General features: G+C 69.9%; 1 protein-coding gene across 1 annotated transcript; it reads left to right on the forward strand.

Moving 5' to 3' along the window:
* The first annotated feature begins 5,714 nt into the window (after positions 1–5,714).
* LOC138063819 (uncharacterized) lies at positions 5,715–16,868 on the forward strand. Its single transcript, XM_068923850.1, has 15 exons — positions 5,715–5,865; positions 6,614–6,668; positions 6,751–7,219; positions 7,304–7,399; positions 7,644–7,697; positions 8,936–9,055; positions 9,638–9,748; positions 10,306–10,901; positions 11,807–11,919; positions 12,742–12,913; positions 13,719–13,780; positions 13,892–14,064; positions 14,359–14,410; positions 14,589–14,697; positions 15,451–16,868. The coding sequence occupies exons 1-14, from the start codon at positions 5,829–5,831 to the stop codon at positions 14,669–14,671; spliced, it is 2,193 nt and encodes a 730-aa protein (XP_068779951.1). The 5' UTR covers positions 5,715–5,828; the 3' UTR covers positions 14,672–14,697; positions 15,451–16,868.
* Positions 16,869–20,459: the final 3,591 nt, after the last annotated feature.

Below are 20,459 nucleotides of genomic sequence, written 5' to 3' on the forward strand. Positions count from 1 at the left end.
CCCAGGTGGCCGGGTGAGGGGCCCAGGTGTCCGGGTAAGGGGCCCAGGCGTCCGGGTGAGGGGCCCAGGCGTCCGGGTAAGGGACCCAGGTGTCCGGGTGAGGGGCCCAGGTGTCCGGGTGAGGGACCCAGGTGTCCGGGTGAGGGACCCCCACCCCAGCTTCCCAACAGAGGGGTAAGGGGCCCAGGTGTCCAGGTGAGGGGCCCAGGCGACCGGGTGAGGGGCCCAGGCATCCAGGTGAGGGACCCCCACCCCAGCTTCCCAACAGAGCGGTAAGGGGCCCAGGCGTCCGGGTGAGGGGCCCAGGTGGCCGGGTGAGGGGCCCAGGCATCCGGGTGAGGGGCCCAGGCATCCGGGGAAGGGACCCAGGTGTCCGGGTGAGGGACCCCCACCCCAGTTCCCCAATAGAGGGGTGAGGGGCCCAGGTGTCCGGGTTAGGGATCCCTCCCACCCCAGCTCCCCAATAGAGGGGTGAGGGGCCCAGGTGTCTGGTGAGGGACCCCCACCCCAGCTTCCCAACAGAGGGGTGAGGGGCCCAGGCATCCGGGTGAGGGACCCCCACCCCAGCTCCCCAATAGAGGGGTGAGGGGCCCAGGCATCCGGGTGAGGGGCCCATGTGGCCAGGTGAGGGGCCCAGGCATCCGGGTGAGGGACCCCCACCCCAGCTCCCCAATAGAGGGGTAAGGGGCCCAGGCAGCCGGGTGAGGGGCCCAGGCAGCTGGGTGAGGGACCTGCCCCCCACAACCCCATCAGAGCTACAAGGGGCCCAGGCGTCCGGGAGTGGCACTCGCCCAACCTCCCGTTGGTGCCGTGAGGGGCCCAGGCGTCCGGGCGAGCAGCCCAGGTGTCTGGGCAGGGCCCCCTCATGACCCCATCGGAGCTACAAGGGGCCCAGGCGTCCGGGAGTGGCACTCGCCCAACCTCCCGTTGGTGCCGTGAGGGGCCCAGGCGTCCGGGCGAGCAGCCCAGGTGTCCGGGCAGGGCCCCCTCATGACCCCATCAGAGCTACAAGGGGCCCAGGCGTCCGGGAGTGGCACTCGCCCAACCTCCCGTTGGTGCCGTGAGGGGCCCAGGCGTCCGGGCCTTGGAACTCACGCACTTCCCCTTCCGCAGCCGCGGAGGGACCCAGGCGTCCGGGCGCTGCGTGCCCCAAGAGCTTCCCCCTCTGCCCCGGAGCTGGGATTCCCCCACCCCCACCGCCCCGAGGGGCCCAGGCATCCGGGCGTCCCCCCCCAGCCCCGGACACCTACCTCCTCGGACCCTTCGGGGACCATCGCTGCGGCCGATGGCACCGACGTCACCCCTCGTCCGGCCCCTCCCCTGTCCGGTCCTACACAGGGCGGCCACGTGACGCCGGGGGGACCCAGGCGTCCGGGCTGACGTTGAACATAGGCGTCCTTGTCTGTGCAAGGGGCCCAGGCGTCCGGGCTGCGGAAGGGGCCCAGGCGTCCGGGAGTGTGGAAAGGGGTCCGAGTGTCCAGGCCATGGAAGGGGCCCAAGGTGTCTGGGTATGTGGAAGGGGCCCAGGCGTCCGGGCCGTGGAAGGGGCCCAGGCGTCCGGGAGTGTGGAAAGGGGCCCAAGTGTCCAGGCCATGGAAGGGGCCCAAGGTGTCTGGTAGGTGGAAGGGGCCCAGGTGTCCGGGCTATGGAAGGGGCCCAGGCATCCGGGCTCACATGGGACTCAGGTGTCCAGGTCTGTGGAAGAAGCCCAGGTGTCCAGGCCATGGAAGGGGCCCAGGTGTCCGGGTCTGTGGAAGAAGCCCAGGTGTCCAGGCCATGGAAGGGGCCCAGGTGTCCAGGTCTGTGGAAGAAGCCCAGGTGTCCAGGCCATGGAAGGGGCCCAGGTGTCCGGGTCTGTGGAAGGGGCCCAGGCGTCCGGGTGTTAGATAAAGGGAGCTAATTTAGCTCTCGCCCAGCTCAGCACCAGGGTCTCAAGTAGATGAAGGCCCCAGGCTGCAGGAGTGAGATGGAAACGAGCTCGAGGGACGTCGCTGAGGACGCGACGGCAAAGCCAGCCAGAACCAACCCTCCAAGACACGGCACCCAACGGACGGAGGTGACGGTCAACCTTCGGGTGAGACGCGGCACCCAACGGACGGAGGTGGCGGTCAACCTTCTCAGAAGAACGGGCTCCTGGCAATGGGCACAACTGGGAAGCTGTTGGAGAACCCCTACGGGTAACCGAGGGCCTCACGAGGGAGAGAAAAGGGACAGGTGTCATCTGCAAGACGCTGGGCACCTGCTTGGAAGGCGCATCTCAAGAGAGGGAGGACGGGACTAGAAAGGAGCAGGACCTAACGCCGCAAAGGGAAGGGCAGAGAGGCAACGGAGCTGCTGTCGTCCTCTGCGAACAGATCAGCGGCGGGATGCAACGGGAGACCGGGCGACCACGAATTCACACACGGTCGGGAGATGGACTGGGACGACCCAAGAGCCGGGACAACCCAAGGGCTGGGACGACCCAAGAGCCGGGGTGACCCAAGAGCTGGGGTGACCCAAGAGCTGGGGCAACCCAAGGGCTGGGGTGACCCAAGAGCTGGGGCAACCCAAGGGCTGGGGTGACCCAAGAGCCGGGACGACCCAAGAGCTGGGGTGACCCAAGAGCTGGGGCAACCCAAGGGCTGGGACGACCCAAGAGCTGGGGTGACCCAAGGGCTGGGGTGACCCAAGAGCTGGGACAACCCAAGGGCTGGGACGACCCAAGAGCCAGGGCGACCCAAGAGCTGGGGTGACCCAAGAGCTGGGGCAACCCAAGGGCTGGGGTGACCCAAGAGCCGGGACGACCCAAGAGCTGGGGTGACCCAAGAGCTGGGGTGACCCAAGAGCCGGGACGACCCAAGAGCTGGGGCAACCCAAGAGCTGGGGTGACCCAAGGGCTGGGACAACCCAAGGGCTGGGGTGACCCAAGGGCTGGGACAACCCAAGGGCTGGGGTGACCCAAGAGCCAGGGCGACCCAAGAGCCGGGACGACCCAAGAGCCAGGGCGACCCAAGAGCTGGGGTGACCCAAGAGCCAGGGCGACCCAAGAGCTGGGGTGACCCAAGAGCCGGGACGACCCAAGGGCTGGGATGACCCAAGAGCCAGGACAACCCAAGAGCTGGGGTGACCCAAGGGCTGGGACAACCCAAGGGCTGGGGTGACCCAAGGGCTGGGGTGACCCAAGAGCCGGGACGACCCAAGAGCCAGGGCGACCCAAGAGCTGGGGTGACCCAAGAGCCAGGGCGACCCAAGAGCTGGGGTGACCCAAGAGCTGGGGCAACCCAAGGGCTGGGATGACCCAAGAGCCAGGACAACCCAAGAGCTGGGGTGACCCAAGGGCTGGGACAACCCAAGGGCTGGGGTGACCCAAGGGCTGGGGTGACCCAAGAGCCGGGACGACCCAAGAGCCAGGGCGACCCAAGAGCTGGGGTGACCCAAGGGCTGGGGTGACCCAAGAGCTGGGACGACCCAAGGGCTGGGACGACCCAAGAGCTGGGGTGACCCAAGAGCTGGGACGACCCAAGGGCTGGGACGACCCAAGAGCTGGGGTGACCCAAGAGCTGGGACGACCCAAGGGCTGGGACGACCCAAGAGCTGGGGTGACCCAAGGGCTGGGACGACCCAAGGGCTGGGACGACCCAAGAGCTGGGGTGACCCAAGAGCTGGGGTGACCCAAGAGCTGGGACGACCCAAGGGCTGGGACGACCCAAGAGCTGGGGTGACCCAAGGGCTGGGACGACCCAAGGGCTGGGACGACCCAAGAGCTGGGGTGACCCAAGAGCTGGGGTGACCCAAGGGCTGGAATGACCCAAGAGCCGGGACGACCCAAGAGCTGGGGTGACCCAAGAGCTGGAATGACCCAAGAGCCGGGACGACCCAAGAGCTGAGGAACCCAACCACACGTGCCGACCGCTCGCTTTGCAGCTGAAGACCCCAACGGAGCTATTGTAGGTCTCGACGTTTCAATTGGACGAACCTGGCACCTGCCGGGTGGCAGCACGTGGTCCTTCAGCTCAAGCATCGACCCCCCCAACCCCGACGCCGGTAGACGCCGGGAGGCTCCAGCCCGTGTCCTTCGCCCGAGTCCCGCGGCGTTGCCCGGTTCGGCCACAACCGACCTGGGCTGCAATTTCCGAAGCCGGAGCCCGTTTGGAGGAACGACGAACGAGCTCCAGAACCTGCTTCCTCGTACAACCCCACCCGGCCGGTCCGGTTCGGAAAGCAGGCGGGAGGCGGCGGTTGAGCGTTCGTTAGCAGCGCCTCGTTAACAGCGGCCGGCCCAAATATCGCAAGGTTAACAGCTGCGTTACATGCAGCTGCGCCCCACGGATGGCGATGGTGGACATGGAGGACACGTTCTTGGTGGTCCTCTCGCAGGAGGATAAAGAGAAGTTGGCTCTCGCTTGGAAGGGGACGTGAAACGGCAGCGCAGCGATGAGGTCCTGCTCGGAGGATCTTCTCCGGAGGAGGCGGCGGCAGCAGAAACGGAGGTCCCACCTGGAAACCCTCAGGGACCACGGGAGGAGGTGACGTTTTCGGGTGCTCGGCGGGGAGCAGGCAGGGCGGCGAGCGCCGCAGAGGCGCGCGGAGGGATTGGGAGAGCCGCGAACGTCCCAGTCAAGGGGCCCAGGTGTCCGGGCTCACATGGGACTCAGGCATCCGGGTCTGTGCAAAGGGGCCCAGGCGTCCGGGAGTGTACAAGAGGCCCAGGCGTCCGGGCCGTGGAAGGGGCCCAGGTGTCCGGGTCTATAGAAGGGGCCCAGGTGTCTGGGCCATGGAAGGGGCCCAGGTGTCCAGGTCATGGAAGGGGCCCAGGCGTCCGGGCCGTGGAAGGGGCCCAGGTGTCCGGGTCTATAGAAGGGGCCCAGGCGTCCGGGTCTGTGCAAGGGGCCCAGGCGTCCGGGCCGTGGAAGGGGCCCAGGTGTCCGGGTCTATAGAAGGAGCCCAGGCGTCCGGGCCGTGGAAGGGGCCCAGGTGTCCGGGTCATGGAAGGGGCCCAGGTATCTGGGCCGTGGAAGGGGCCCAGGTGTCCAGGTCTATAGAAGGGGCCCAGGCGTCCGGGTCATGGAAGGGGCCCAGGCGTCCGGGCCGTGGAAGGGGCCCAGGCGTCCGGGTCTATAGAAGGGGCCCAGGCATCCGGGCTGTGGAAGGGGCCCAGGTGTCCGGGTCATGGAAGGGGCCCAGGTGTCCGGGCCGTGGAAGGGGCCCAGGTGTCCGGGTCTATAGAAGGGGCCCAGGCGTCCGGGCCGTGGAAGGGGCCCAGGTGTCCGGGCTCACATGGGACTCAGGCATCCGGGTCTGTGCAAAGGGGCCCAGGTGTCCGGGTCTATAGAAGGGGCCCAGGCGTCCGGGTCTGTGGAAGGGGCCCAGGTGTCCGGGTCTGTGCAAGGGGCCCAGGCGTCCGGGCTGTGGAAGGGGCCCAGCTGTCCGGGTCTATAGAAGGGGCCCAGGCGTCCGGGTCTGTGCAAGGGGCCCAAGTGTCCAGGCTCAGTGGAAGGACCCGTCTGTGGGAGGAGCCTCGTGAGGGGGCGGGGACAACTCCCCGCGCCCCGCCCCCCCTCCGTGCTCTGATTGGCTCCCTCGCAGGCGAGCAACCACCTCCCCCCTCGCGGCTTCCCATTGGCCAGCGCTCAGCGCGGAGGCGGGACCTCACCGCCCCCCCCTCCGCCACCGCCCATTGGCTACCGCCTTCCCGCCGCGGCGGGGCGGGGGCGGGGCTTCGCCGGGGCCGGCGCCGCTGATTGGCTGGAGGCGGGAGCGCGGACGGCAGCGCGGGCCCTTCCCGGCGGGCAGCGCGGCGGGGGCGGGAGGGGGAAACTGGGAGCTACTGGGAGTCACTGGGAGCCGCAATGGCCGCGGATCGGCTGGAGCCGCCGGGCGCCTTCGGTGAGCCCCGGACGCCTGGGCCCCCCCCCCGGACACCTGGGCCCCCCCGGACGCCTGGGCCCCCTGTCCCGTCCCGGACGCCTGGGCCCCCCCCCGGACACCTGGGCCCCCCCGGGCGCCTGGGCCCCCTGTCCCGTCCCGGACGCCTGGGCCCACCCCCCGGACACCTGGGCCCCCCCCGGACGCCTGGGCCCCCTGTCCCGTCCCGGACACCTGGGCCCCCCTCGGACGCCTGGGCCCCCTGTCTCGTCCCCCCCCCGGACGCCTGGGCCCCCTGTCCCGTCCCGGACGCCTGAGCCCCCCCCCAACCCCGGACGCCTGGGCCCCCTGTCCCGTCCCGGACGCCTGAGCCCCCTGTCCTGTCCTGTCCCAGACACCTGGGCCCCCCTCGGACGCCTGGGCCCCCTGTCCCATCCTGTCCTCTCTCGGACGCCTGGGCCCCCCCCCGTGCTGCCCCGGATGCCTGGGATCCCCCCCCCGGACGCCTGGGCCCCCCCATCCCATGCCGTCCTGGATGCCGGGGCCCCTCGTGCTGCCCCGGATGCCTGGGCCCCCTGTCCTGTCCTGTCCCCTCCCGGACGCCTGGGCCCCCCTGGGCCCCTCCCGGACGCCTGGGCCCGCCCCGTGCTGCCCCGGATGGCTGGGACCGCCCCCCCCCCAACCCCGGACGCCTGGGCCCCCTGTCCCGTCCTCTCTCGGACGCCTGGGCCCCCCCGGACGCCTGGGCCCCCCCGTCTGCCCCGCGCAGGGCTGCCGCCTCTCGTCCCGCCGTCGCACTTCCAGCCCCGCTCGGCCGCCGCCAGGTAACGGCTCCTGCTGCCCCAGTCGCTCCCAGTCGCTCCCAGTCGCTCCCAGTCTGAGCCTCCCTCCCCCCCCCCCCGGCAGGTCCCTGCCCCCCCCGGGGGCAGAGCTGGAGGCTGAGAGGAGGCGGAGCCAAAGCCTGGAGGCGGAGCTGGAGGTGGAGAAGAGGAGGAGCCAAGGGCTAGGGGCGGAGCTGGAGGTGGAAAGGAGGCGGAGCCAAACACTGGAGGCGGAGCTGGAGGCTGAGCAGGGGCGGAGCCAGAGCCTGGAGGTGGAGAGGAGGCGGAGCCAGAGCCTGGAGGCGGAGCTGGAGGCAGAGAGGAGGCGGAGCCAGAGCCTGGAGGCGGAGCTAGAGGCTGAGCAGGGGCGGAGCCAGAGCCTGGAGGCGGAGCTAGAGGTGGAGAGGAGGCGGAGCCAGAGCCTGGAGGCGGAGCTAGAGGTGGAGAGGAGGCGGAGCCAGAGCCTGGAGGCGGAGAGGAGGCGGAGCCAAACACTGGAGGCGGAGCTGGAGGCTGAGCAGGGGCGGAGCCAGAGCCTGGGGGCGGAGCTGGAGGTGGAGAGGAGGCGGGGCCAGAGCCTGGAGGCGGAGCTGGAGGTGGAGAGGAGGCGGGGCCAGAGCCTGGAGGCGGAGCTGGAGGTGGAGAGGAGGCGGGGCCAGAGCCTGGAGGCGGAGCTTGTCACCCAGGGGTGGGGCCGCAGCCTGGGGGCGGAGCTGGAGGAGGAGGAGGGGCAGGTGAGGCCCCAATGTCCCCCCCCATGTCACCCCCCCCCCAGGTGTCCCCGCCATGTCCCCACGGGGGGGGGGGGGCTGGGCCGTGTCGTCCCCCCCCCACGTCCCCCCCCACGTCCCCCCCCGTGTCCCCCCCCACGTCCCCCCCCGTGTCGTCCCCCCCCGTGTCCCCCCCCGTGTCCCCCCCCGTGTCCCCCCCCCGTGTGTCCCCCCCGTGTCCCCACGTCCCCCCCCCGTGTCCCCGCAGGCGGCCGCCCTGCGCCATGTCCTGGCCCTGCAGGAGCTGGAGCTGAGCCAGCAGGTGCCGGGGGGGGCGGCGGGTGCCGGGGGGGTCAGCGGGTGCCGGGGGGTCAGCGGGTGCTGGGTGGGTGCCGGGGGGGTCGGCGGGTGCCGGGGGGCTGTCGGGGGGGTCGGCGGGTGCCGGGTGCCGGGCGGGTGCCGGGTGCCGGGGGGGTGCCGGGGGTCGGCGGGTGCCGGGGGTCAGCGGGTGCCGGGTGGGTGCCGGGGGGTCAGTGGGTGCCGGGGGGGTGCCGGGGGGTCGGCGGGTGCCGGGGGTCAGCGGGTGCCCCCCCCCCAGGCGCCGGGAGGGTCAGCGGGTGCCGGGTGGGTGCCGGGGGTCGGCGGGTGCCGGGGGTCAGCGGGTGCCGGGTGGGTGCCGGGGGTCGGCGGGTGCCGGGTGCCGGGTGGGTGCCGGGTGCCGGGTGGGTGCCGGGGGTCGGCGGGTGCCGGGGGTCAGCGGGTGCCGGGGGGGTGCCGGGGGGGTGCCGGGGGTCAGCGGGTGCCGGGTGGGTGCCGGGGGTCAGCGGGTGCCGGGGGGGTGCCGGGGGGGTGCCGGGGGTCAGCGGGTGCCGGGTGGGTGCCGGGGGTCAGCGGGTGCCCCCCCCCAGGCGCCGGGGGGGTCAGCGGGTGCCGGGGGGGTGTCGGGGGGGTCGGCGGGTGCTGGGGGTCGGCGGGTGCCGGGGGTCAGCGGGTGCCCCCCCCCAGGCGCCGGGGGGGTCAGCGGGTGCCGGGGGGGTGCCGGGGGTCAGCGGGTGCCGGGGGTCGGCGGGTGCCGGGTGGGTGCTGGGGGTCAGCGGGTGCCGGGGGTCAGCGGGTGCCCCCCGCCAGGCGCCGGGGGGGTCAGTGGGTGCCGGGTGGGTGCCGGGGGTCGGCGGGTGCCGGGGGTCAGCGGGTGCCCCCCCCAGGCGCCGGGGGGGTCAGCGGGTGCCGGGTGGGTGCCGGGGGTCAGCGGGTGCTGGGGGGATGTCGGGGGGGTCGGCGGGTGCCGGGGGTCAGCGGGTGCTGGGGGTTGGCGGGCGCCGGGGGGGTGCCGGGGGTCGGCGGGTGCCGGGGGTCAGCGGGTGCCGGGGGGGCGCCGGGGGGGTGCCGGGGGTCGGCGGGTGCCGGGGGGGTGCCGGGGGTCGGCGGGTGCCGGGCGGGTGCCGGGGGTCGGCGGGTGCCGGGGGGGCGCCGGGGGGGTGCCGGGGGTCGGCGGGTGCCGGGGGTCAGCGGGTGCCGGGGGTCGGCGGGTGCCGGGGGTCAGCGGGTGCCCCCCCCCAGGCGCCGGGGGGGCGCCGGGCGCCGCTGGCCCGCTGGCGGGGGAAGGTCTTCGCGCTGCTGGTGCAGCTGCGGGCGCAGGACGAGGGGCAGCGGCGGGCGGAGGGCGCCCTGCGCCGCCAGGTGGGCCGGACGCCGGGGCCCCTCGCCGGGGGGGGCGGGGGGTGACCCGGACGCCTGGGCCCCTCGGCGGGGGCAGGGGGGTGACCCGGACACCTGGGTCCCTCCGCCCCGGGGGGGGTGACCCGGATGCCTGGGCCCCTGGGGGGTGGGGGGGTGACCCGGACGCCTGGGCCCTCTGGGGTGGGGGTGACCCGGACGCCTGGGCCCCTTGGGGGTGGGGGTGACCCGGACGCCGGGGCCCGTCGGGGGTGGGGGTGACCCGGACGCTGGGGCCCCTCGCCGGGGGGGGTGGGGTGGGGGTGACCCGGACGCCGGGGCCCCTTGGGGGTGGGGGGGGATGGGGGGGGTGACCCGGACGCCGGGGCCCCTCGCCGGGGGGGGTGGGGTGGGGTGGGGGTGACCCGGACGCCGGGGCCCCTCGCCGGGGGGGGATGGGGGGTGACCCGGACGCCGGGGCCCTCTGGGGTGGGGGTGACCCGGACGCCTGGGCCCCTTGGGGGTGGGGGTGACCCGGACACCTGGGCCCCTCGCCGGGGGGGGTGGGGTGGGGTGGGGGTGACCCGGACGCCGGGGCCCCGGCAGGTGGCGGCGCTGGAGGCGGCGCTGGCCGGGGGGAGGCGCCGGGCGGCCCGGCTGGAGCTGGGGCTGCGCCAGGGGGCGGCCGCCATCGAGGGGGAGCGGCGCCACGCCCGGGTGAGCCGGCCGTCACCGCGCCACCGCGTCACCCTGTCACCGCGTCACCCTGCCACCGCGCCACCGCGTCACCCTGCCACCGCGTCACCCTGCCACCCTGCCACCGCGTCACCGCGCCACCGCGTCACCCCGCCACCGCGTCACCCCGCCACCGCGTCACCCTGTCACCCTATCACTGCGTCACCCTGTCGCCCTATCACTGCGTCACCGCGTCACCTGTCACCGTGTCACCTGTCACCCTGCCACTGTGTCACCCTGTCACCCTGCCACCGCATCACCGGTCACCGTGTCACCGGTCACCGTGTCACCTGTCACCGCATCACCCTGCCACCGCGCCACCCTGCCACCGCGTCCCGCGTCACCCTGCCACCGCGCCACCGCGTCACCCTACCACCGCGTCACCCTGCCACCGCGTCACCGCGTCACCCTGCCACTGCGTCACCCTGCCACCGCGCCCCGCGTCACCCTGCCACCGCGCCACCCTGTCACCGCGCCACCGCGCCACCGCATCACCCTGCCACCGCACCACCCTGTCACCGCGTCACCTGTCACCGCAGCCCATCACCCTCTCACTGTGTCACCCTGCCACTGCATCACCATGTGCCTGTCACCACATCACCATGTTGCCACGTCACCCTGCCACTACATCACTGTGTCACCACATCACCGTGTCACCACGTCACCGTGTCACCATGGCACCCCATCACCACGCCACCGCATCACCCCCCCACCGCGTCACCCTGTCACCATGTCGCCCTGTCACCATGGCCCCCCATCACCATGTCATCATGGCCACCGTGTCACCCTGCCACCGCGTCACCACGCCACCCCGTCCCCATGTCACCCTGCCACCGCGTCAGCCTGTCACTGTGTCACTGTCACCGCATCACCCTGTCACCGTGGCTCCCCGTCACCCTGCCACGTCACCCTACCACTGCGTCACCGCGTCACCCTGCCACCGCAGCCCCGTCACCGTGGTCCCACGTCCCTGTGTCACCCCATGGCCCCCTGACACCCCGTCCCCGCGTCCCCGGCGGTGTCCCCAGGGGCTGGCGGAGGCGCTGGCCCGGGCCGGGGTCCTCGAGGTCGGGCTGCGGCGCCGGGCGGAGGTGGCCGAGGCGGCGCTGGCGGCCGCGCTGGCGGCCACCCGCAGGTACCGCGTCCCCCCGCGTCACCCCGTGTCACCCCGCGTCACCTCGTGTCGCCCCGCGTCACTGTCACCCTGCATCAACTTTGTGTCACCCCGTGTCACCCTGTGTCCCCCCGCGTCACCCCATGTCACCCCGCGTCACCCTGTGTCACCCTGCGTCACCCCACATCACCCTGTGTCACCCCGCGTCACCGTGTCACCCCATGTCACCGTGTCACCCCACGTCACCCCGCGTCACTCTGTGTCACCCATCACCCCGTGTCACCCCGCGTCACTCTCACCCTGCGTCAACCTTGTGTCACCCCACATCACCCTGTGTCCCCCCGCGTCCCCCCATGTCACCCCGTGTCACTCTGTGTCACCCCACATCACCCTGTGTCACCCCCATGTCACCCCGCGTCCCCATCACCCTGCATCAACCTTGTGTCACCCCACATCACCCTGTGTCACCCCGCGTCACCCCACGTCGCCGTGTCACCCTGCGTCACCCCACATCACCCTGTGTCACCCTGTGTCACCGTGTCCCCATCCCGCGTGTCCCCGTCCCTGTGTGTCACTGTGTCCCCGCATGTCCCCACAGGTCCCCATGCGTCCCCGTGTCCCCACGTCCCCGTGTGTCACCCCGTCCCCATCCCATGTGTCGCTGCGTCACCACGTCCCCTTCCGCTGCGTGTCCTTGCGTGTCCCCGTGTGTCATGTCCCCGTGTCCCCGCACGTCGCCATGTGTCCCCATCCCGTGTGTCACCCTGTCCCCACGGCCTTCACGCCTTGCCGTGTCACCACGTCCCCGCATGTCACCGTGTCCCGTCCCGTCCGTCCCCACGTCCTTCATGTGTCACCGTGTCCCTGTGTCGTGTCCCGTGTCCCCACCCGTCCCTGCGTCACCGCGTCCCCGCGTGTCCCCGCAGGCTGGGGCAGGCGCTGGCCGGGCGCGAGGCCGAGCTGGCGGCGGCCACCCGGCGCCTCGATGGCTTCGGTCACCGCCTGGCCCTGGTGGACCGGCACCTGCGCCGCCTCCGAGGTGAGGGGACATGGCGGGGACACTGCGGGGACGCCCATGGGGACGCCACAGGGACGTCTATGGGGACATTGTGGGGACACCCATAGGGACACTGCGGAGACACCACAGGAACATCCATGGGGACTCCTACGGGGACATCCGTGGGGACATCTGTGGGGACACTGCAGGGACATCCATGGGGACGTCCATGGGGACACTGTAGGGACATCCATGGGGATTCCTATGGGGACATCCGTGGGGACATCTGTGGGGACACTGCGGGGACATCCATGGGGACGTCCATGGGGACACTGTAGGGACATCCATGGGGATTCCTACGGGGACACCACAGGGACACTGTAGGGACATCGATGGGGACACCCATGGGGACATTGTGGGGACACCATGGGGACATGCATAGGGACACTGCGGGGACAGCATGGGGACATCCATGGGGACTCCTACGGGGACACCACAGGGACACTGCAGGGACATCTGTGGGGACTCCTATGGGGACACCACAGGGACACTAAGGACATCCGTGGGGACACTGCAGGGACATCCATGGGGACGTCCATGGGGACACCACAGGGACATCTATGGGGACACTGCGGAGACACCATGGGAACATCCATGGGGACACTGCAGGGACATCTGTGGGGACTCCTACGGGGACACCACAGGGACACTGTAGGGACATCGATGGGGTCATCCATGGGGACATGCATAGGGACACTGCGGGGACAGCATGGGGACATCCATGGGGACACCACAGGCACACTGTGGGGACTCCTATGGGGACACTGTGGTGACACCCATGGGGACACCATGGGGACCTCTCAGGGACACCCACGGTGACACCCTGGGGTCATGCCGGGGACACCTATCTGGACCCTGCGGTGACATCCATGGGGACACCGTGGGGGTCCCGTGGGGACGCCCGTCGCGGCGGCCCCATCCGTCACCGCTGTCCCTTGTCCCCAGGGCGGGTGGCCCTGGCCCCGGCGGGGGACATGTAAGTTGGGACAGGGCACCCGGACGCCTGGGTCCCCGGGGGGGGGGACCCCAAGGGTGGCAGGGGGACCTGGGGGTGACAAGGGGACCCTGGGGACCCCAGGGGTGGCAGAGGGACCTGGGAGGTGACAAAGGGACCCTGGGGATCCTGGAGGTGACAAGGGGACCCTGGGAGTGGCAGGTGACCCCAGGGGTGACAAGGTGACCCTGGGGGGTGACAAGGGGACCCTGGGGACCCCAGGGGTGACAAGGGGAGCCTGGGGGTGGCAGGTGACCCCAGGGGTGACAAGGGGACCCTGGAGATCCTGGGGGTGACAAGGGGACCCTGGGGGGTGACAAGGGGACCCTGGGGACCCCAGGGGTGACAAGGGGACCCTGGGGGGTGACAAGGGGACCCTGGGGACCCCAGGGGTGGCAGAGGGACCTGGGAAGTGACAAGGGGACCCTGGGGACCCCAGGGGTGACAAGGTGACCCTGAGGGGTGACAAGGGGACCCTGGGGACCCCAGGGGTGACAAGGGGACCCTGGAGATCCTGGGGGTGACAAGGGGACCCTGGGGACCCCAGGGGTGGCAGAGGGACCTGGGAGGTGACAAGGTGACCCTGGGGGGTGACAAGGGGACCCTGGGGACCCCAGGGGTGGCAGAGGGACCTGGGAGGTGACAAAGGGGACACCGGTGGTGGCAGCTGGCACCGGGGGGAGAGGGGAGGGTGGCAGGGGACGTTGGGGACATGGGGGGGGTGACAAGGGGGCGGCGGGGGGGGGGACCCCGCGTCCCCGCCGTTACAGGCTGCCGCCGTCCCCAGCCCGGTGGCCCGGCCGGCCGAGGTGACAGCGGAGGGGACACGAGACGCCGGCCCGAGGCGCCGTGAGTGGGGACACGGTGGGGGGGGGGGGAGACATCGGAGGGGGGACGCGGTGGCCCGATGCCACCCCGCAGCACCCTGCTGGAGCTGGTGTCCCCACGGTGTCCCCGCAGCGGTGGCCCCGGCCTGGGTGCGACATCAGGCCAGGCCGGTCCGGGAGGTGACACGGGACGAGGTGACACGGGACGAGGTGGCATCGGATGAGGTGACACGGGACGAGGTGACGTGGGACGAGGTGACGCCGGAGGTGACGCGGCTCTGGGTGCCACCTGGTCCCCAACTACTGGTATGGAGAGGGGACGCGGCGGGGGGGGTGACACATGGGGACAGGGACACGGGGACACAGGGATGAGGGTGGCATGGGACAAGGACATGGGAACACAGGTGACACGTGGGGACACAGGGACAAAGGTGACACAGGGACACGGGGTGACACATGGGGACAGGGCCATGGTGGGAGGTGACACAGGGATGAGGGTGACACGGGTGGCACATGGGGACACAGGGATGGGGACACGGGGGACAGGGGACATGGTGGCAGTGTCACCACGGGCTGCCTGTGTCACCACTGTCCTCCCAGGTGCCACCGCGCGGGGACCAGCTGTCACCCCCCCGGTCCCCCCCCGGCAGAGGTAGGTGTCCCCAACACCCCCAAGAGTCCCCTGACACCCTGGTGCCACCACCGGTGTCACCCCCGGTGTCCCCCCCCCAATGCCACGTGACACCTCACTGCCACCTCTGTGTCACCCCGGTGCCACCCCTGGGTGCTGCCACCCTTGTGCCACCCCCCCCCCGGTGTCACCCCGGCAGCGGCACTGGGGACGCTGGTGCGGCGGCTGCGGGCGCTGGGCGCCGCCATCCTGGGGGACGAGGACGGCGACGGCCACCCCTGACCCCGCCGGGGGGCCCAGGCGTCCGGGTGAGTGTGTTCCCCCCACCCCCAGTGCCACCAGTCCCGTGTCACCCCCCCCCCTTTGTCACCTCAAGGGTCACCTTGGAGGGGGGTGGCTGTGTCCCTGCAGTCCCGTGTCCCCTCGTGTCACCACCCCAGGGTCACCCCCCCCTTGTCACCCGGAGGGGGGTTGTGTCCTCCCAGTGCCACCAGTGTCCTCCCAGTCCTGTGTCCCCTCGTGTCACCACCCCAGGGTCCCCCCCCTTGTCACTCGGGGGGGGGGTTGTGTCCTCCCAGTGCCACCAGTGTCCTCCCAGTCCTGTGTCCCCTCGTGTCACCACCCCAGGGTCACCCTCCCCTTGTCACCCGGGGGGGGGTTGTGTCCTCCCAGTGCCACCAGTGTCCTCCCAGTCCCGTGTCCCCTCGTGTCACCACCCCAGGGTCCCCCCCCGGCCCGTGTCACCCCCCCTTGTCACCTGGGGGGGGGTTGTGTCCTCCCAGTGCCACCCAGTGCCACCCAGTGCCACCAGTGTCCTCCCAGTCCCATGTCCCTTCGTGTCCCCCAGGGTCCCCCCCCGGCCCGTGTCACCCCCCTTGTCACCCGGAGGGGGGGGGTTGTGTCCTCCCAGTGCCACCAGTGTCCTCCCAGTCCCGTGTCCCCCAGGTCCCCCCAGCGGCTCCCCCGGGGTCCCCTTGTCCCATGTCCCCTCGTGTCCCCCCCAGGTCCCCCCCCCCCCGTCCCGCGTCCCCCAGGTCCCCGCAGCCCTGGTCTCTTCGCAGGTGGCCGCGCCGTGTCCCCTCCCCGCTGGTGGCCCCAGCAGCCGGGATTAAACCGGGGCCGCGATGGCCCCCGACGTCCCCAAGGTCCCCGCGTCCCCCGTGTCCGCGCCGGGTGTCACCCGCCGTCCCCCGCGTCGCCGCCGTCCTGCCGCCTCGGGATGTCCCCATGTCCCCGGGGGGGGGGTGGCCTGGTGTCACCGACATCCTGGTGTCACCAGTGTCCCCCGCATCACAGGGTCACCATCGCCGGTGTCCCCACTGTCACTGGTGCCCCCAGTGTCCCCAGTGTCACCACTGTCAGTGCTGTGCCCAGTGGCCCCCAGTGTCACCACTGTTACCAGTGTCCCCAGTGTCACTGGTGTCCCCAGTATCTCCAGTGTCACCACTGTCACCATCTCTGGTGTCCCTACTGTGACTGGTGTCCCCAGTGTCACCACTGTCACTGGTGCCCCCAGTGCCACCATCTCTGGTGTCCCCGCTGTCACTGGTGCCCCCAGTATTCCCAGTGTCACCACTGTCACTGGTGCCCCCAGTGCCACCATCTCTGGTGCCCTCAGTGGCCCCCCCAGTATCCCCAGTGTCACCACTGTCACTGGTGCCCCCAGTGCCACCATCTCTGGTGTCCCTGCTGTCACTGGTGCCCCCAGTATCCCCAGTGTCACAACTGTCACTGGTGCCCCCAGTGCCACCATCTCTGGTGCCCTCAGTGGCCCCCCAGTATCCCCAGTGTAACCACTGTCAGTGGTGTCCCAGTGTCACCAGTGCCACCATCTCTGGTGTCCCCATTGCCACTGGTGTCCCCAGTATCCCCAGTGTCACCATCTCTGGTGTTCCTACTGTCACTGGTGCCCCCCCGGCCACCAGTGTCCCCAGTATCCTGGTGTCCCCAGTGTCACACTGTCCCTAGTATCTCCAGTGTCCCCACTGTCACTGGTGTCCTGGTGTCCCCACTGTCACTGGTGCTCCCCCCCAGTATCCTGGTGTCCCCACTGTCACTGGTGTCCTGGTGTCACCAGTGCCACCATCTCTGGTGTCCCCACTGTCACTGAAGCCCCAGTGCCCCCCAGTATCACTGGTGTCACCAGTGCCACCATCTCTGGTGGCCCCACTGTCACTGATGTCCCCAGTGTCACTGGTGTCCCCGTTGTCCCCCACCGGGGGGGGGGGGCGCCGCTGGTTGCCATGACAACGCCCCGCCCTCCCATTGGCCGCGACCGCAGTGTGCGCTCCTCATTGGATGGCCCCGCGCGCGTCATGGTGGCACCGGAAACGGAAATGCCCAGAAGGGGTGGGGCCTCATGGAGGGGGCGGAGCCGGGGCAGAGCTGGGATCAGCCCCAAAACCACGCTCAAACCTCCCCAAAACGACGCTCAAGACCCCCAAAACCAAGCTCAACCTCCAAGACCAACCTCAAACCCCCCAAACCAAGCTCAAGACCCCCCCCAAAACCAAGCTCAACCTCCAAGACCAACTTCAACCCCCCAAACCAAACTCAAGACCCCCAAAACCAAGCTCAACCTCCAAGACTAACCTCAACCCCCCCAAACCAAGCTTGACACCCCCAAAACCAAGCTCAACCTCCAAGACCAACCCCCCCAAACCAAGCTCAAGACCCCCAAAACCAAGCTCAACCTCCAAGACCAACCTCAAACCCCCCCAAACCAAGCTCAACCTCCAAGACCAACTTCAAACCCCCCCCAAACCAAGCTTGACACCCCCAAAACCAAGCTCAACCTCCAAGACCAACCTCAACCCCCCCCAAACCAAACTCAACCCCCCGCCCCAAACCAAGCTCAAAACCCTGAAGCGCCAACCCCAAATGAAGCTCAACCCCTCCCCAAACCAAGCTCAACCTCCCTCCCAGAACAAGACCTAAAACCAAGCTCAAAAACCCCAAAACCAAGCTCAACCTCCCCCCAAATCATGCAAACTCCCCAAAAACCCAAGCTCAACCCACCTCTAAATCAAGTTCCACTCCCCCCCGCAGACCAACCCCCTAAAACCAACCCACAACCTCCCCAAAGCCAAGACCACCCCCCCAAAACCAACCTCAAAGTCCCCCCCCAAGACTAAGACCAACCCCCTAAAAACCAACCTCAAACTTCTCCAAGACCAAGACCAACCCCTAAAACTAAGCTCAACCCCCCCAAGACCAAGACCAACCCCTAAAACCAACCTCAAACCCCACCAAGACCAACGCCTAAAACCGACCTCAAAGCCCCTAAAATCTACCTCAAAGGGCCCCTAGGCCAAGACGAACCCCTAAAACCAACCTCAACCCCCCCCCCCCAGACCAAGACCAACCCCTAAAACCAACCTCAAACCCCCCAAAAACCAACCTCTAAGCCCACCAAGACCAAGACCAACCCCTAAAACCAACCTCAGAGGCCCCCAAGACCAAGACCAACCCCTAAAACCAACCTCAACCCCCCCCAAGGCTAAGACCAACCCCTAAAACCAACCTCAAAGCCCCAAAAACCAACCTCAACCCCCCCAACGCTAAGACCAAACCCTATCTCAAACCCCATAAAACCTCCCCAAGACCAAAACCAACCTGTAAAACCAAGCTCAAAACCCCTAAAACCAACCTCAACCCCCCCCAGACCAAGACCAGCCCCCTAAAACCAACTTCCAACCCCCCCCAAGATCAACCCCCTAAAACCAACCTCCAACTCCCCCAAGGCCAATACTAATCTCTAAAACCAAGCTCAAAACCCACCAAGAGCAAGACCAACCCCTAAAACCAACCTCAACCCTGCTAAACCCAAGCTCAAACCCCCTAAACCCATGCGCCAACCCTGCTCCCACCGCCACTCACCCCGCAGCACCCAAGGGCCAGCGCCCACCCCTCTCCCACCCCCCCTCCAACGCCCCCACCCCACCCCGACCCCCCGCGGGGAGGAGGGAGGGTCACGCGCAGGCGCGAGAAGCGGCGGCCCAGCCTCGAGCCTTGCAGAGCCGCCGGCGCCGGAGGGGTGGGCGCCACGGCAGGTCTCCTCCTCCTCCTCGGCGCGGAGCAGCTCTTTGCCATGGCCATCTTCCTCCTCCTCCTCCTCCTCCTCGGCGTGGAGAGGCTCCTCACCATGGCCATCCTCCTCCTCTTCCTCCTCTTCCTCCTCCTTGGTGTGGAGCGGCTCCTTGCCGTGGTTGTCCTCCTCCTCCTCCTCTTCCTCCTCCTCCTCGGTGTGGAGGGGCTCCTCACTGTGGCCATCCTCCTCCTCCTCGGCATGGAGGGGCTCCTCACCATGGCCATCCTCTTCCTCCTCCTCCTCCTCCTCTTTGGCGTAGAGTGGCTCCTCACCATGGCCATCCTCCTCCTCTTCAGTGTGGAGCAGCTCCTCGCCGTGGCTGTCCTCCCCCTCCTCCTCTTCCTCCTCCGTGTGGAGGGGCTCCTCACCATGGCCATCCTCTTCCTCCTCCTCCTCCTCCTCCTCTTCCTCCTTGGTGTAGAGCAGCTCCTTACCATGGCCATCCTTCTCCTCCTCCTCGGTGTGGAGCGGCTCCTCACCATGGCTGTCCTCCTCTTCCTCCTCCTCCTCTTTGGCATGGAGCGGCTCCTCACCATGGCCATCTTTCTCCTCCTCCTCGGTGTGGAGCGGCTCCTCGCCGTGGCTGTCCTCCCCTTCCTCTTCCTCCTCCTCCTCGGCGCAGAGCGGCTCCTCACCGTGGCCATCCTCCTCCTCCTCCTTGGCGTGGAGGGGCTCCTCACCATGGCCATCCTCCTCCTCCTCCTCGGCGTGGAACAGCTCCACACCGTGGCCATCCTCCTCCTCCTCCTCAGCATGGTCCTCATCATGGCCGTCCTCCTCCTCCTCGCAGACCTGCCATCGGCGCGGGTCGCCTTCGGAGGAGCCGGGAGCAGCGCTCCACCACTTGCCGCATCTGCAAGCCGCTGGCCACCAGCAGGGCCCCGAGGAGCACGGCGAGGTGGCCCGAGCAGAGGAGCGGCAGGAGGTCGCCGCAGGCTTCGGCCTCGGCAGGCCGTGCCACCGAAGGAGGGCGGCGAGGCCCGGCCCAGGGCGCTCTCGCGAGGCAGGGGGACGCGGCCGCCCACACACGCGGCGCTGCCGGTTGAGGGCCTCCAGCGAGAACTCCGGGGACATGCCGCGCGCCTCCTCCACGCCGGCCGGGGGTGGAGGGACAGGGCGTCATGGCGGGCGGTGACGGCCCCCCCCCAGGGTGATCCTGGGGATGCCGAGGCGGACCCCCCGAGAAACACCACCACAGCCCTGGGGACACTGGGATGGACACCAGCATGGCCCAGGGACACCACCACGGCCCTAGGGACACCACCATGGACACCACCATTGCCCCAGGGACACCACCCCAGACCTGAGGAAACTGCCATGGTCATGCAGACACTAGGATGGACACCAGCATGGCCCCAGGGACACCACCATAGCCCTGGGGACACCAGCATGGACACCAGTATGGCCCAGGGACACTGCCATGGCCCAGGGGACACCACCATGGACACCAGCATGGCCCAGGGACACCACCATGGCCCTGGGGACACTGCCACGGCCCAGGGACACCACCATGGACACCAGCATGGCCCAGGGACACCACCACGGCCCCGGGGACACCAGCATGGACACCAGCATGGCCCAGGGACACCACCATGGCCCTGGGGACACTGCCACGGCCCAGGGACACCAGCATGGACACCAGCATGGCCCAGGGACACCACCACGGCCCCGGGGACACCACCATGGACACCAGCATGGCCCAGGGACACCACCACGGCCCCGGGGACACCAGCATGGACACCAGCATGGCCCAGGGACACCACCATGGCCCTGGGGACACTGCCACGGCCCAGGGACACCACCATGGACACCAGCATGGCCCAGGGACACCACCACGGCACCAAGGACACCAGCATGGACACCAGCATGGCCCAGGGACACCACCACGGCCCTGGGGACACCAGCATGGACACCAGCATGGCCCAGGGACACCACCACGGCCCCGGGGACACCACCATGGACACCAGCATGGCCCAGGGA

The sequence above is a fragment of the Struthio camelus genome, chromosome 36 (genome assembly GCF_040807025.1).
Source record: "Struthio camelus isolate bStrCam1 chromosome 36, bStrCam1.hap1, whole genome shotgun sequence".
NCBI lineage: Eukaryota > Metazoa > Chordata > Aves > Struthioniformes > Struthionidae > Struthio > Struthio camelus.